This window comes from Cyanistes caeruleus, chromosome 26, assembly GCF_971803275.1.
Source record: "Cyanistes caeruleus chromosome 26, bCyaCae1.hap1.1, whole genome shotgun sequence".
In the NCBI taxonomy this organism is placed as follows: domain Eukaryota; kingdom Metazoa; phylum Chordata; class Aves; order Passeriformes; family Paridae; genus Cyanistes; species Cyanistes caeruleus.
This window is the reverse complement of record NC_141726.1, coordinates 4,686,670-4,701,843: the sequence shown is the minus strand read 5'-3', so window position 1 is coordinate 4,701,843 and position 15,174 is coordinate 4,686,670. Positions and strand designations below refer to the sequence as shown.

Here is a 15,174-nt window from a genome sequence, read left to right as displayed (position 1 = left end):
GGGGCAGGCGCCGACCCCGGGCTGTTATCTCAGCCAGCAGCGGCACACCTCGGGGCTGCTTCTCACACTTTGGAACATTCCCTTTGTCCAGACACCCAAACCAGGCCCTGCAGCACCAGCAGCTCACTCCTGACGCAGCAGAATCACCAGCACAGAGCAGAACTCAGGGCTGGGGGAAACACCAGCAAAACCAGTGGATGATGCAAGAGGGACAAGGAAGGGACACGGTGATTTTGGTGATGGAGATGGTTGAGCGTGGGCGAACTGCTCATTCCATTGGGATGTGAGGAACTGAGATCCACCAGGAAAGCAGCACGGACACCCCAGCTGGACCCTCAAAACACTGCCTGCTTGTTCTGAGGTCCCCCCTCATGGAGCCACCCGGCGCTCGCTCACCTTCTGCTCCTGGATCTGGGCTTTCACCACCTTGTACTCGGCAGAGGGAGGTTTCTGGTTGGAGATGAGCTCCTCAGTGTCTGCCAGCCAGCTCAGCAGCGGCTCCAGGGCGTCCTGGAACTTCCCGCAGTGCAACAGGGCCTCCTGCAGCTGGGCCACTCGCTGGGCCACCTGCACCCCAAAAAACAACCCCACTGCAGTGTCAGGAGCCTCAGCTCGCTGCTCGTGATCCCCTCCTTCCCCCAGAGCCCCAAACGTACACTTTCCTCAAAATTACTAATTGAAATGAATTTTTAATCTGGCCTGCTTCTGAACCTTTGAGCAGAACCAAAGAATTCTCTCTCAGCTTTGCTTGAGTACTGTTAGAACAACACATGAAAATCGATGGAGTCGGCTTCGTGAAAGATTTGTTCAAAAAGGACTGCCCAGGAATTATTTGCAACAGATAGAAGATCTTTACGCTTTTTCCAAAAAATTTGAGCTAAATAAGGTTTTTATACTTCTGAGGGAAAGCTTCCCCACGCTCCCACCTTCTTGTTGAGGGTGTTCCAGCGGGTGTTGATTTCTTCCATGTCGTGCTCCAGCCCTTGGACGTCACAGTTTTTCCCGGCGCTTTGGATGAGTCCCTGACCAACTCCATTGACCTGCTGCAGCTTCAGCTGGAGGGGATCCACTTGCTCCTTCTGGAATTGCTGTGGGTGGAAAAGGTGGGAGAGAAAAGGTGATTTAAAGGCTGTGGGCTGCTCTTCCAGCTGCTCAAGTCTTTCCATGGATACAACAGGCTTTCCCCTCTAGGGAAGATGCGGTAGCCACTTGCACTGATTTTATTGGAATTGTGCAAGTTTGTCTAAACCCCTCCCTCGCCTTGACCCAGTGACACAGATGTCACAGGAATCTGCTGCTGTGGAGGGTCTATCCACACCCTCCTCTGGTTTTAAATGGGTAAACCTCATTTTTCCAAGCACTGGAGTGAGGTAAAAAGAGAAAAACGAAGAATAAATGAGAGCATCGGCTCTGACTCGCCATCAGATTGGGAAATAATGCTCCTGGGGAAAAAACCCCAAGCAATTCTCACAGTGAAGCTATTGAGAGTGGAGACCTGACATCATATGAGTTTTGTTAACCACGAAATTACAGGCAGCGAGAAGCTCGCTGGATTTCCAAAGACAAAGGCAATAGGCAATTAATGTGCGAGTCGTTTACCACGGATTTGGCACGGTCCTGCCTGGGAATCCTGTGGGGAAAAGCTTTCTAAACCAAAAAAGATTTGATAGGGAAGGGGGAGGAGAGCGAATGAAGCTCCCCATTGTCAGGAGAGGCAGCAGGGAGAATCCTGTTTCTCTGGAGGAGATAAATGCTCTTTATCAGAGCCGGGGATCTGCTGGAACCACGCGCTGCCCGTGCACCGTCCCTGCAGCAGTCCCAAGGGACAAACCCTGCCTGTCCCCACAGCAAACAGCCCAAAACTAGGGAGCAGATTCCTGGCTCTCCCTGCTCCCCTGGCCCCATGGGTGGGAGAGGAGCTGTTGGCCCTGTCACCGCGTTTTCCCGCTGGGAAGCAGAGGGGATGGCAGCCAGCCACCTGCTCCCTGTGCCCAAGAACGCACGGACATTGCCCGCACTCAAAAAAATTCCTGCTTGGATGCAAGATCTCCCCCAGCAGAGCAGCGGCTCGTGGAGGACACGGCTCTCTGCGGCCAGAGAAGCACAAAACAAAACCCCATAAAAACCCAGAAATCCCCCAAAACGCACAGGCACAGCTCCCAGCCTCAACAAGAGGCGCTGCTCTGACTTTCCCTGCCTCGTTTCTAAAGGAAAAAAAAGCCACTTTTCCCCAGCAGAGCTCAGCAAGGGGAGGGCAGGGAGGTCCCTCCAGGACATGAGCGAAGGGTGAGCTGGCAGACACTGTCCAGAGCTGTTTGCTGATGGAGAATTCTGCCATGCTCAGAAGAAATAAATGGGGACTTGGAATCACCCATTCCCGGGCTGTTCTCCTCTCACTGTTTATATATGGAGCTGCTGGGTGGAAGAGCCAAACCCACAAAAGGATCAGGCTGATAAGCCTGGCATGCCAGGCTGGTCTGAAGCTCTCCCTGCGCTGCAAAACAAACTCCAAAGGAGTCAAGCAGGGAGGGGAGCCCTGTGGAAAAGCCTGGATGATCCAGCCTGGGGTACCTGCCACACAGGTATCAGCCAGCCTGAGAGCCCTGAGGAGCCTGACAAAAATAACCCCAGCAAAGGCTGAGGGCCAGCGTGTCCAACACACTTGTTTTTCCTTTGCTCATAAAAAGATTCCAGCGATTTAGTTCATTAACCTCGCTGTGACTCAGCTTGGGAACAAATGTTTAACGACTCCCCTTCGCCGTGGAGCGAGGTGTCCTGCCCTGGGGAAGAGCTGGACAGACATTTTGGGAGAGCAGAAGGACATCTGCTCCACCACACCTCCTCCTCCTCCTCCTCACCCCCAAAAAAAAGCTTCCCAAAGCATCCCCTCGCTTTCTGCTTCCCTCGTCTCCCTTAACCCCACTGCTGCTGGATGTGGAATTGCAGGAAGCATCTCCAGCAATGCTCAGAGCAAGGGCAAGGTTTGTGGGGTTCACAATCAGAGGTGCTGAACCTAAAAATAAGGATTCCCCCCTGCTGAATTTCAAGCAATAGACAATTAAGGCGAGGACCCAATGGTTTTTTCCTCACCCAGGTCCTCTCTGGGTGTCCCAGCCCGTGCTCACATGGACCCCCCATGTGAAACCAGCCCTCCAAATGCGTATCTCAAAGGGGTGGTGCCGCCCAAAGGATGAGTAATTGCCACCAAATCGGGATTTTTGGTGCTGACTAACTTCTGATGTCTCCTTAGTGATATTTCTCCTAATCCAGATGGCAGGAAATCAGCGCTGGGCTGTGGGAACTCCAGCAGCGAGGTGTCTCCAAGGCAAGAGCCACGAGCACCACAAAATCCCCAAACACCAGAGGGAATCTGAGCCCCTTCCCAAGCGCTTTCTGAGCCTCAGAATGCTCACAGAAAAAAAAAAAACAAACTACAGACGGCGATGACTGCACGGGACAGGAATTGCTTGCACTTGATTCGTTTTACAGGTTTCTCTTTCCTGATACATTTTCTGCTTCAAAGATGGGAACTCCGTGCCAGGAGCGAGCGAGAAGGTTTTTCTGAAGTCCGTGATTTCCATCTGAGTGACCAAAACGTACTTTTAATAAGCCAAAAAAGTAAGTCAACATTTCAGGTCATCGAGCAGTGAGAATCTTTTGCCTCCCTCACTTACACAATCACACAATTCCACCCCAACCTCCACCAAAAACTTTTTTGCCTGCCAAATTCGAGCGGATCCCAGGGAGGAGAAGGCTGCTTGGAAGCCCGGATCGTGCGTTACTGAGTGGGCTCCCACCTCCCACCCACCCCTGGAGTGCAAAATAAAGCGATTTCTGCGCCCGAAGCCCCGGCTGCAGGAGCCCCAGCAACAAATACCTCGTTATCTGGAACGAATCCATCTGGGAGAGCAGGGGGCCCTTCTGCCAGGAGAGCGGCACCGAGGGGTCCCCCCGTGCCCGATGCCCCCTCTCCCTCGCTGGGGTGCGGGGAAAGGGCACCCCCAAAGCTGCGGGGACGGAGGGGCCCCCTCAACACAGCCCTGGGGAGGGTTTGTGCCCTGGGTGCTGCGGCAAAGGGCGTCCCCAGCAGCTCTGGGGTGGGGGGACCCTCCTCTGGGAGGGGTGAGAAGGCACCGGGGGGACCCTCCCAAGCTGCCACCCCTGCTGCGGCTGCGCTGGCCACGGGGTCGTCCTCCAAAGCCGCCCCTCGGGCAGGCAGGTGCTCCAGGATGGGCGGCACAACCACGATGGCAAAGTCATCCATATCCCCTGAGGCCACCTCCAACGGCCCGGGGTCACCACCGAGGTCCCCGGCAGCGGGTGCTGGTGGTGGCACAGTGGCAACAGGCACGTCAGCAAAGGGTGGTGGGGCTTCCAGAAGCTCCTCCACCATCAAGGGCATGGCAGTGGTGGATCCCAGAGGTTCCTCAGCATCCGTGGTAGGATCCCCGGGGGCTGGTGGCATCCCCTGAGCCCGGGGCTCCAGGACAGCCACATCTCCTGGAGAGAGTGGGTGGGCTGGAGCAGAAAGCTCCACAAAATCCCATGGGATGGCAGGCCCTGCAATGGACAATGTGTCTTCGGGGGCGGCTGGGCTGGCAGGACATGGGACCTCCCAGCTGGGGGCAAACAACAAGTCCACATCTCCCGGCTGCAGGATGGCTGCTGGTGTCCCCCCGTGTCTGACAGCCACAGGACACCCCTCTGTGTGGGCAGCCCCTTCCAGAGACAGGCCATGGCCCAGGGAAACCATTTCCCACGGGAGGTCCTCAACAGGCACCGGGAATGTTGTCAGAGCCTTGGAGCCTGGCTCTGATGCAGAGCCAGCGTGGAAAGGAAGCAGAGAACCACAGCAAGCATCCCCACTCTCTGCGGGATGAGTCCAGCCCTCAGCTCCACTCCCTGATCCCAAATCTGTGGCTTCATCCTCAGAAAGCGGTTCTGGGACATCCCAGTTGGCAACCTCAGTCCTTCCAGGCAGAAGGTGATGGGTCCTGAATGGATCCCTGCCCTCAGCGCCAGCCTGGCTGCGCCACGTGGGGGACCCCAGCTCCTCCATCGCTGTGTCCGGAGCTGGGGGCTGGCAGGGGGGCACTGGGCCAGGACAGGTCCCCTCCAGAAGCAAGTCCTGGTTATCTTCACCCCACCCCACTGGAGCGCTGGGGTACCCATCTCCCCCCAGGCCAGCAGCTGGATGTGCCCCTGTGCCAGGACACGGCATCCCACCAGCCACAAACTCCACAAGGGGGTCAGGATCCACCTCCCCCAGCAGCGCCGGGGAGCACTCCAGGAGAGACCCCGACCCCGCCGTGGCCACGGGGCTGGGGGAGGCGCCTCCGTCCGAGTCCGTTGGGGTGACAGCTAAGGTGTCCCTTTCTGAGAAGGGCTCTGTCAAGGGCTCCAGCATGCTCAGCACCTGGGAGCTGCAGGTGACATCGAAGTCCTCCAGATCCGACACAACGGCCGAGTCCGAGGCGCTGATATCCAGGGGGGCCCTGTGCTGACCCCCTTCAACCACCAACCCGGCCAGCTTGGTCGAATCTGGGTCCAGCCCCCCCGAGTCCATTGGGGACATCTGAACCTCCAGGCAGCTGGGGACAGCTCCATCACCCCCGTCCTCATTCAGGCACTGCTCCTCCAGCTCCAGGAACATCTGCACTGAGTCCGTGTCGGACAGCTCAGGGCCCGTGGGGGTGGCTGAGTGCTCCAGAACTGGAGCAAAGTCCTCAACCCCACATTGCACAGCAGCATCCTCCCTGCAGCACGCGCTGCCACCACCCCCTGGGGACGTGCAGGACCGGGAGGTCCCCGGGCTGGGGGCAGAGCCATCCTCTGGAGCAGCGGATTGTTCCCTTTCTTCAGAAATATCTGCCAAGCAACAGCTCCTCTTCTCCTCTGCCACCAGAACAGCCTTTCCTCTCTCTGACAGCGTCGCCTCCTCCCACTCCTCCATCATCACCCAGCGCTCGTCCTCCTCAAATCTCAGCTCAGACTCCGTTTTCTCCCTGAGATTGGAGGTGATGAGAATATCCAGTCCCGTATCCAGCAGCTCCTCACTAAGGCACGGAGAGAGGTTGACGTTCTCCACCGTAGAGTCCGACTCGGAGGCCTCCAGGGTCTCCTGGTGCCCATCGTTGAAGTTTCCCCTGATGAAATTCTTCCTGGCTCGTGGCCAGGTGGCACTGGGGAGCCGGCGGGCCCTGGCCAGGTCCCTGGCGCGGCTGTCACCGGCGTTCAGCAGGGCCTGGCGCTCATCCTGGGGACCGCCGTAGCCATCCACGCTGAACTGCTTGGCCGCCAGAGCCTCTGCCGTGCCGGATGACTTGGAGACGTGCTCCAAGGTGAGAGACTCCGACATGGGCTCGCCGGGGTCGGGCTGGCCCGGCTGCTCGGCCAGCATGGCACTGGAATCCCGCTTATCCCGCAGGGAAGGGTTGGAAGCGCCCACCTCCGACACCTCGCTCAGCGAAGCGCCCATCCTTTCCGCAAACTCGGTGAAGTTGGGCGGCATGAAGGACTTCCATGAGCGCCGGTTGACGTTCTCCTTCTTCTCGGGGTTCGGTCGCCTCTTTGGCGGAGCCGGCGCCGGCTTGGAGACGTCGCTGCTGAGCTTCAGCTGGTCGAAGATGACCCGCTCATCCAGCTTCTTGGGTTCCGGCGGCCTGGACTCGAAGACGTTGGCAGCTCCCAGAGTCCCGTTGCTGGATATGGTGCTGCCATCCCCCTTGCCGAGGGTGCTCTTGGAGAGCTGGTTGAGCTTAGATCCCTGATCGATCTGCTCGTTAATTCTCATCGTGTCGTATATGGATCTCTGGGGCACGTAGCAATCCTCTATATAACCATCCTCATCCTCGCCCTTCCCCAGGCAAGTGCGGTTCTGCCGTAAACAGTCTGGCCGGCTCAGTGGTTTGCCCATACTCTCGTCCTTAGGGATGACAGGACCACCACGGCAACCTTTCGCCCGCCACGGCAGGAAGCATCACACACGGCCAGCAGGTCCCAAACCCGCCGGGGGGTCAGCCTCAAATCCCAAAGTGACACTACAGGGACGGGGACCGGCAGCACCGCGCCGGCTCAGCAGCCTGCCCAGCCATCCCGAGCGGTGAAACAACCCATCCCATCCCCCCCGTCCCCCTAAATAACCCCATCCATCAGCGGATCGTCCAAAATCCAACAGCTCCGGTAAAATATCCCACAGGAACGGTGGAAGAGTTTGAAGCTCTCAAATTATCCCGTCCGTCCTTCTTTACTAACAAAGGCACTGCTTGTCCCGGCCGCTCCCGGCTGGCAGTGGCGAGCGGCTCCGCGCGTTTTCTGCCCGGCTCCGAGCGCCGTGGAAGTCCAGCTGCTCCGAATTAGCCTCTCCCCCCGACTCCCGTGTTTTCATTTGAACTGAGCTTGTCAGCGGATATTCGTACAACTTTAAACACAGGAAGTTCTTCATTCAGGGCAAACTCGGAGGTTTCCTGTCTCAAAAACATGATGGCATTGTCGCTGCCGTCACCTCGCCCGGTGCCACCGGCGGTGGCAGAACCCCCAAAATCCGGCCGGTGGTGGCGGCGCGGCCGCGGAGTCCGGCGGTGGAGGAAGGTTGCTGGGTCTTCTCTTTTTTTTTTTTTTTTTTTTTTCCGCTTTCTCCCCAGGAAAAAAAAAAATTGGCTATAAAACGCATCCAAAAATGGCAAAGGGACGGAGCGGGATGGAATCCCCTGAGTTGCCTCCGGGAGCCGACGGGGGGGACGCGGAGCAGCCGCGGCTGGAGGCGGCTATTGCCGCTGCTGCTGCTGCTGCTTCTTCCTCCTCCTCCTCCTCCTCCTCCTGCTGCTGCTGCTGCTGCTGCCGGCCCCGCTCGCACTAACTTTCCCGGCGGCCGGTGTCGGGCTGCGGCGGCTCCGCGCCACCGGGCGGCCCGGCCATAGCGGGGCGGGGGGCGGCGGGGCCGGTACCGGCGGCGATGCGGGGCGAACCGGGGCTGGGGGGGGGTCACTCACACACCCCCCGGGACCGCCCTCCCGTTCCCCTTCCCCGCCGCTCTCGCCCCTTTTGTGCGCGGCTCAGCGGCCGGGCCGGGGGCGGGGGGCTCCGCGCCGCCCCCGCGGGCAGCCCCCGGCCGGCGCGGCGGGATGCATGGCCGCTGCCTTCCTCCTCCTCCTCCTCCTCCTCCTCCTGTTCCTGCTCGTCCTCCTGCTCCCTGCCGCCGCCGCCCGCTCTCCTTCCCGCCGGCGGAACAAAAGGCCGAGCCGCACAGGCCGCCGCACGCCCCGGCCCCGCCGCCGCCGCCAGCACCGGCTCCCGCGGAGCTCCAGCCCCGGCGGAGGGCGGGGGGACGCGGGGGCGGGCGGGGGGCGGCGCCGCGGGGCGGGGCGGCAGGGCCGGGGCCGCCCCCTCCCCGAGCTCCGCCGTGCCTCCCGCGCCCCCCCGCACCGACCCCCCCAGCGGCCCCGGGAAGCGGGGGGGAGCGGAGCGCGACCCGGCTGCGGAACGGGGGGGGACGCTCGGTGGCGGCGCGGGGGTGGTCCCCGCCCGCCCCGCCGGGGATGGCCCCTCCTCCGGGGGGAGGCGGCAGCCCCCGACAAAGAGCAGCAACGCCCTGGCTCGGCGGCGGCTCCGGCTCCGGCTCCCACCGCCACCGGCCCCGCTCCCCCGGCCCTTTGTCCGCTGTTCCCCGAGCCGGAGCTGCGAGCGAGATGGGGACCCCCGCACACATCGGGCCTCCCTGCTCCTCACGGCCGCCCTCGCACAAAGAACCGAGTTTGGAAATCACCGAAGAAACCCACCCGGAACACCCCCAAAGTACCAATTCTGCCTCCCCCCATCGCTCTGCCAAAAAGCCACCCGCAACTTGCCACCGCTCCCCATCAGCACTGCAGGCTCTTTTCCTAAAATCCATGATTTTTACAGCTCCAGCTCTAGGGTAGCACCCTGCTCCTCCCATCCTGAGTCCTGTCACCCTCTTTTCCTCCCCCAAAACCCTTGGGTTTAAGAGATGGGGAGCACTGGAAGTGGGGAGGGAGGTGCGTGAATCACCGCTGCGAAGTGATGCTGAGGGAAGTCACAGACTTGGGAGAGAAAACAGGAGGGTTGGGAACAGCCTCCACGCATCTCCAGGCAACAACCCGCCCCACCAGCCACCCGGCCTGCTACTTTGGGATGAATTATGGCATCGGGATAAAAATACAAGGTGTTTAATACAGGAGAACGTGCAGCATTGCGCTCCAAAAGCACCAGCACCGGGAGAATCGGGCCTCGGGCTGCGCTTTGCTGCGCCACAGCTTCATCAAAAGCCTTCCATGGAGAGCCACAGCCAAGGAAGATGAGATCCTAAATATTTTTTGATGCCATCCTGAAAACACCGAGGCTTTGGCAAGGTCTTGGTGTGGTGTGGTGGGAGCCCGGCTTCCACATCCCCAAGCTCTCCGACCCTTCGCCCCCGTGTCCCGGCACCGACTGCTCACGCAGCAGCTCCAGCACCACGTTCCCAAAGCTTTGTTTTGCTCTCAGAGAGATGGGAATGAGTATTTTGTGGAAGGGAAGGGTTGGGGGGCAATATTCAATGGTCCCACGTGCTCCTCAGATGGAGATTTTTGCGCAGCGGGAAACCTTTGGAACCCCTTTTTTTTCCAGCATTAAATAAAACCAAGGAAAAGAGCGGCAATGAGGGAGCAGGGATCTTTTTGGGGGGGTTCCAAACATCCCCCAGCCAGCCCCTCTGCCCATCCAGGGCATGTCCCCTCCACGTCCCCCCAGGCCCTCCTGGACAGACAGCCGGACATTCAGCCCTGCAGCCTCCTCCAGCCCTCTGCCAACACCTCCAGAGCGTCCCAACGCCTGGATTTTTCCCCTTGGCGGGGGACACCGCAGCTCCTGGTGGCTGGTATTAATCCAGAGCAGCTGAAACAACAAGAGGACAGCGGTGCTGTGCCACCACCTTGGCCTGGAGCTGGTGGAGCTGCACCGTTACCGCTCCGGGGCCCCTCCGCCAGGAATCCCAGGCATCTGGGCTGGGGCGAGGAGGTTTTTTTGTTCCACTGCGAAGAAGGAACGATCTCTCTCTCCTCTCTCTCTCCTCTCTCTCTCTCTCTCTCGACGTGGAGCTGCCCCGTTTCACAGCCAGAAATTCTTTTCCCATTTCCTCACCGAGTCACGTGCCGGGAGCGAGCCGAGTCTTCCTCCGACACATTCCCCCCACCACCAATTTCTTCAACCATTAGGGCAATACTGGCCAGGGACGAAAGCCAGTTGGAAACCTGCTGTGCCTGGCCTAAAGATCCCAGCCACGGCTCTTGCAGGTTCCCCAAATCACGGCTTTAGGCCCCCAAGTGCCACCCCAGCGATGGGGACAGGAGCCAAGCAGTGCTGGCAAGGTCAGGGCTTAGCTTGAGCTTTGTGTCGGTGCAAGGGATGGACGTGGAAGGACATGAACGTTCTGTCTGAATTTTGTCCTTTTGGGTGTTTCTAAGCGACCACCAAGACCCCTCATTTGGCTTTTGCTCAGTCCCCAAACCTGCCAGGAACAGCTCCTGTTACCCAACCAAGATCTGGACCCACCCCAGGCCGCATCCTGCAGACAAAACCCACCCAGAGGCTTTTCCAAGACCTTCTCCAAGTAGGGGCATCCCCATTTGTCTCGTGAACCTGCTGGTTTCAACTTTTCCTCATGTGGCCACCAGCCCTGGGGCGTGGGGACACGGCTGTCCCTGTCCCGGGCTGATGTCACCCTGTTTACAGCTGTGCCACATCCTGCCACCGCTGCTGCCACTGTCTACATGGCACAGCACAGTTTGGAATCCAATGTATTTTTAGTTTTCCTTTACTGCATCTCAGCAGCTGGAAGCAAGGGACCTGTGTTATGTGCTGGGCAGGAGAGCTCAGAGGCAGCTCAGGATCGCTGATGGACAGGTCATTAATGAGATCAGGGTGCAACCAAGGGTCTTCTTTGACCTCAAAGCTTCTTTAAACTTCGCCTTGGTGCCCTTCTGCCATGGGAGTGCCGGGTGGATGGAGGAGAGCTCCTGGCAGGTCTTGCTGACCATGGCATAAAATCACAGAACAGTTTGTGTTGGAAGGACAGGAAAACTCATCTTGTCCCACCCTTTGGACACTTTCCACTTGAGCAGGCTGCTCCAGCCTGGCCTGGAGGGATGGGGAAGCCACAGCCTCTCTGGACAGCCCCGCTCCCCGTGTCTGACACGGTGTGTCCCCCAGATCTGACTCCACAAGTGCCACCCCTGGCCTGGGACACTGTGCCGTGTCCAAGCAAGGCAGAGTGGATAACCCCAAGTGCCTCCAGCCCAACAGAAGGACTGAGGGCGCATCTCACCCTCCCTCAGACGCTGCAATAGAAGCACAAAGCCAAATCAAGCGCACGCAAAATCTCCCTTAGAAACGGCGCTTTAGGTTGAGCTGGGATTTTTAGCAGAGGATTCTTGTTTTTTAAAGCCTTTGCTGCGCTTGTCAGAAGGTCAGAGGGACTTCTTTCTTTCCCTCTTGCTCTCCTCCTCACTCATTCCTTTTCCCAAGCCTCTGTGATTGCCATTCCAGCCCCTGATCCAGGCAGGAGCACTGGGGTTATTCCCACCCCGCTGTGCTGCTCTGGGTGCTCCCTTATCCCTTTGGCTGACTCCAAACCCCACATCAGGGCCCTGCCACCACTCAAACCCTCCTCAAATCCTCGGGATGCAGGGAGCCAGCACATCTTTAAATCAGCCATTTGGAACACGTTCATTCAGGACTCTCCTCCACAGGGCTGTGGGAGGAAACCTCGCCAAGTTCCATGGGGGTCTGCACCTCCATGGGGAAAGTTTTAGGAAGAGGTTAAAACCCAAACTCCCAGAGAAACCTCCTGCACTTTGGATGCACAGCTGCAGTGAGAGCTGTGAAAAAAAAAAAAAAAAATTAAAAAAATTAAATTTATTTTGTTCTTCCAAGAGTGCAGGAGCTGCACCGCAGCGCTTTCACTGCAAGGCAGCTAATATAGATGTTGGTATAAATAATTCTCCTGAACGAAGGCTGGAGCCCACGTGTTACAGCAGTGCTCAGGCACAGCCCCACGGCACTCAGCGTTCCCATGGAGCCCCATCCTCCTGCACAGAGCTCCCCAAAACTCCCTGGCAGCAGCCTGAGATGGGACTGGGAGACAAGAAGGGTAGAGCCACGTGCCGGGGCCCTGGTGGCCAGGAGGTGGAAGCTGCTGAAATGTTCATTTTTGTCCTCAGCTGCTCCGTTTCCCTGCAAATTGAGGCACCCTGGGCATCCCCACTGCCCAGGCACTGCAGAAGCTGCAGAGGGGCACAACAGGTGAATAATGAACTGCTCTGAGGCTCTTTAGGAAGTGAGCTAAGTGTGTTATCATCCTGAGAATCCTCTGGATGGGAGACATCTAAACCACTCCTCCAGCAGGAGAATTGGCAATTGTTCCTGAAAGGCTGCAGTGACTGATCCAAGCCTGGGTCCTTCCCTGCCCGCTCCAGCCCCAGTGGCCACCGTCCCTCCCTTCCCAAGCCTGGCTTGGATGCTGTGCTGACATCCCCATGGCTCTCCTCTCCCTCCTCTGCTCAGCCCTTGCAGACAAAAACCTTCCCCATCTCCTCCTCCCTCGGATCCTCAGCTCCCCTGGTCTTATGCAAAGCCGGTATTTTTAGTATCTCCTGGAAACGTTGTGAGGTGTCATCAGCACCAGCTAACGAGTGCTCCGGAGAGAGGACATTCCTCCAGCCATCTCCCCCGGGCTCAGCCCTGCCAGGGTCACCAAAGCATCTGCAAGTGGGTGGCTTTTGGAGCCCTGACCCACGGCAGCTCCTGAAAGGCACCATTTGATCACAGCCCGATTGTTTCACGGTCAAGAGAAGAAAGGAGAAGGAGGGGAAAAGCAAAAAAAATAAAAAAAGCTTCTCTACGATTTGGTCGATCTCAGCAACTCTTGGCTTAATTCACTCTTGTTCTCGGGATCAGGGGAGCGCCTGTGCCTCTGCTGACACGTCAAGGTCAAAGCCCACCCGTGCTTTGCTGATGAACCAGCACACCGGCAGCGCTCCCTCCGGGAAGGAGGAGCTCCAGGGGTACACCAGCTCTTCCCTCAGCGCTAAAATTCACTCCCAAGGAGCCAGGAGGCTGCCAGGGCTCCTCTTGTGCGAGCACAGGATGGCCAGGTTGGAAACACACCCAGCCCTGGATGTGCAGCTTGGGCCACTCTGCCCAGCCAGGATGGGTGACAGCCCTGGCACCCGGCACAGCCCGTGCTTATCTCCCCCCTTTATCATCCCCTTCCCCAGCGAGGGGAGATGGTGCCTTTAAGGCAGCTTAACAGCTGCCAGAGAGGAGGCATTTCTGCCTGTGCTGCTGATGCTGAAAATACAAGCCAGAGATACTTTAAGTAGGTCTGGAAAGCGTTCAACGAGAAGACACCGTCACGCAGCCTGTCCCCGCTCCCAGCCCAGTCCCACCCAGCTGCTCCCAGCCCCACGACTGTCGGGAGCCGCACGCATTCCTCCGGGGGCACAGAAGGGTTAAAAATACCCCTGGGCCAGGCTGGGGCACAGCAAGTGGCAGAGTGTCCCTTCCCCTGCCACATCCCATTCTCAGAAAGCCACCTCCCCTTGCCCACCTGCCGGGGGCTTGGCTGTTGGATTGGGGTGTGGAGTGGCCCAAAAAAGCCACCCTGGAGGCGTGGGCTGGCTGCTGGAGCATTGCCTGGGTGACCACTTGTCCTGGCTGAGGATGGCTTGTCCTGCTGCCTCCAGGAATGAAGGCTCTGGGTGTCAATACCTGGTGCCATCAGCACACGGAGCTGCTCCTGCCCTCCCAGCCCAGCCCTGCAATCCCAAAAGGGGATGCTGCTTTTCCTCTCTGCCCACCCTCTGCTCTCATCAGGAGGGTTGGAATGAGATGATCTTTAAGGTGCCTTCCAACCCAAACCGTTCCCTGATCTCCAAGAGCAGCTCTGCAATGGCAGGAGCAGAGCTGAACAGTCCCAAGGAGAAGCACGAAATTATTAAGGTTGGAAAAGACCCTCAAGGTCACCCTACAAAGGAAGCTCACAAAATGCCCCTTGTGCACCCAGGGACCACCGAGGAGCACAGGCTGCAAACCTAAACGGGCTGAAACTTCTGGGGAGAAACCCAAACTTCGATCCTCCTGTGAAACATCCTGGGTGAAACACTGCAGGACGCTGGGCAGCCGTGTCCCCATCCCTCCCTGCCTCTGGCATCAGTGGCTCATGCAGGGGACACGATGAGGTGACATCAGTGGCAGCCCCCTCTCCAAAAGCATCCCCCTCAGGCAGGGACACCTGGGAGAAAGCCAGGGACACTGGCTAGTGGCACTTCTCTGAGTCAGCTCCCTGCTGGAAAGGTTGGGGGAATTACGAGTCATAAATGAAGCGCTGAGAGGAGCTGACATTCCCCAGGCAGGACCCGGAGCAGGGTCACACAGCAGCACTGGCATGGCCAGATGAGTAATTCTGGGCCTCACTCACTGCATCACCACTCCCGGGATTTCTTCCCTGATTTTTGTTTTTTAATTGAAGCAGACAAAGAAGGGTGCTGGAGGCACAACGGCCGACCTGACCTACTCTAAAATAAAGCAGTGAGGCTTCAGTTATTGCTGTCTAGGGATTCTCCCTCCCCCCTCTTCATCATCCAGCATTAAACCTTTATTGGTGTGACACAGCGCTGCCGGAGTTCACCGCATCCAGCAACTCCAGTTCCCAAAAACCTCCCCAAAAACGCCAGGAGGAGAGGCAGCACCCCAAAACCCCTTCCCTCCGCCACCTTGGCAAAGCCATCACCCAACCCGAGGCTGGATGGAGGGGACCCCCCTCCTGCTCCTCCCTCATCTCCAGGGTGGGGTTTAATTAACTCTGGAAGCCAGATCCTGGATAAACAGCCCGGCTGTGCCAGCTGCGGCAGGTCCTGGCTCGCCACATTCCTGCGCCGTGCCCGCCGAGCTCAGCTGTGGTGACAGCAGGAGCCACCAGCCCACGGTGTCCAGCCAAGCACAGACACGTCACCAGGTGTCCCAAAGTGACGGGGACCGTTTGGTTCTGTCAGGTTTGATGGGTTTTTTCCCTTGGGTTTTGGAGGATTCCTGCAGAAATCCCTTCTGGCTGCTCGGAAGGAACGCAGGGCTGATCCTGCTCTCATCTTCCTCACGGGGACAAAGTGTCCCCAGCAAGGC

At 58.5% G+C, this 15,174-nt stretch overlaps 1 protein-coding gene across 30 annotated transcripts in view; it reads right to left on the bottom strand.

The window, feature by feature from the left end:
• The window catches only part of MACF1 (microtubule actin crosslinking factor 1), a 150,460-nt gene that overhangs the window by 36,360 nt on the left and 98,926 nt on the right, over positions 1-15,174 (bottom strand). For all 30 annotated transcript variants that reach the window (XM_086863264.1, XM_086863278.1, XM_086863268.1 and 27 more), the window contains 2 exons: positions 927-1,088; positions 397-567 (listed from right to left, as the gene is read on the bottom strand). In XM_086863264.1, the coding sequence (XP_086719390.1) occupies positions 397-567; positions 927-1,088 (333 nt within the window). The remainder of the gene's footprint in view (positions 1-396; positions 568-926; positions 1,089-15,174) is intronic.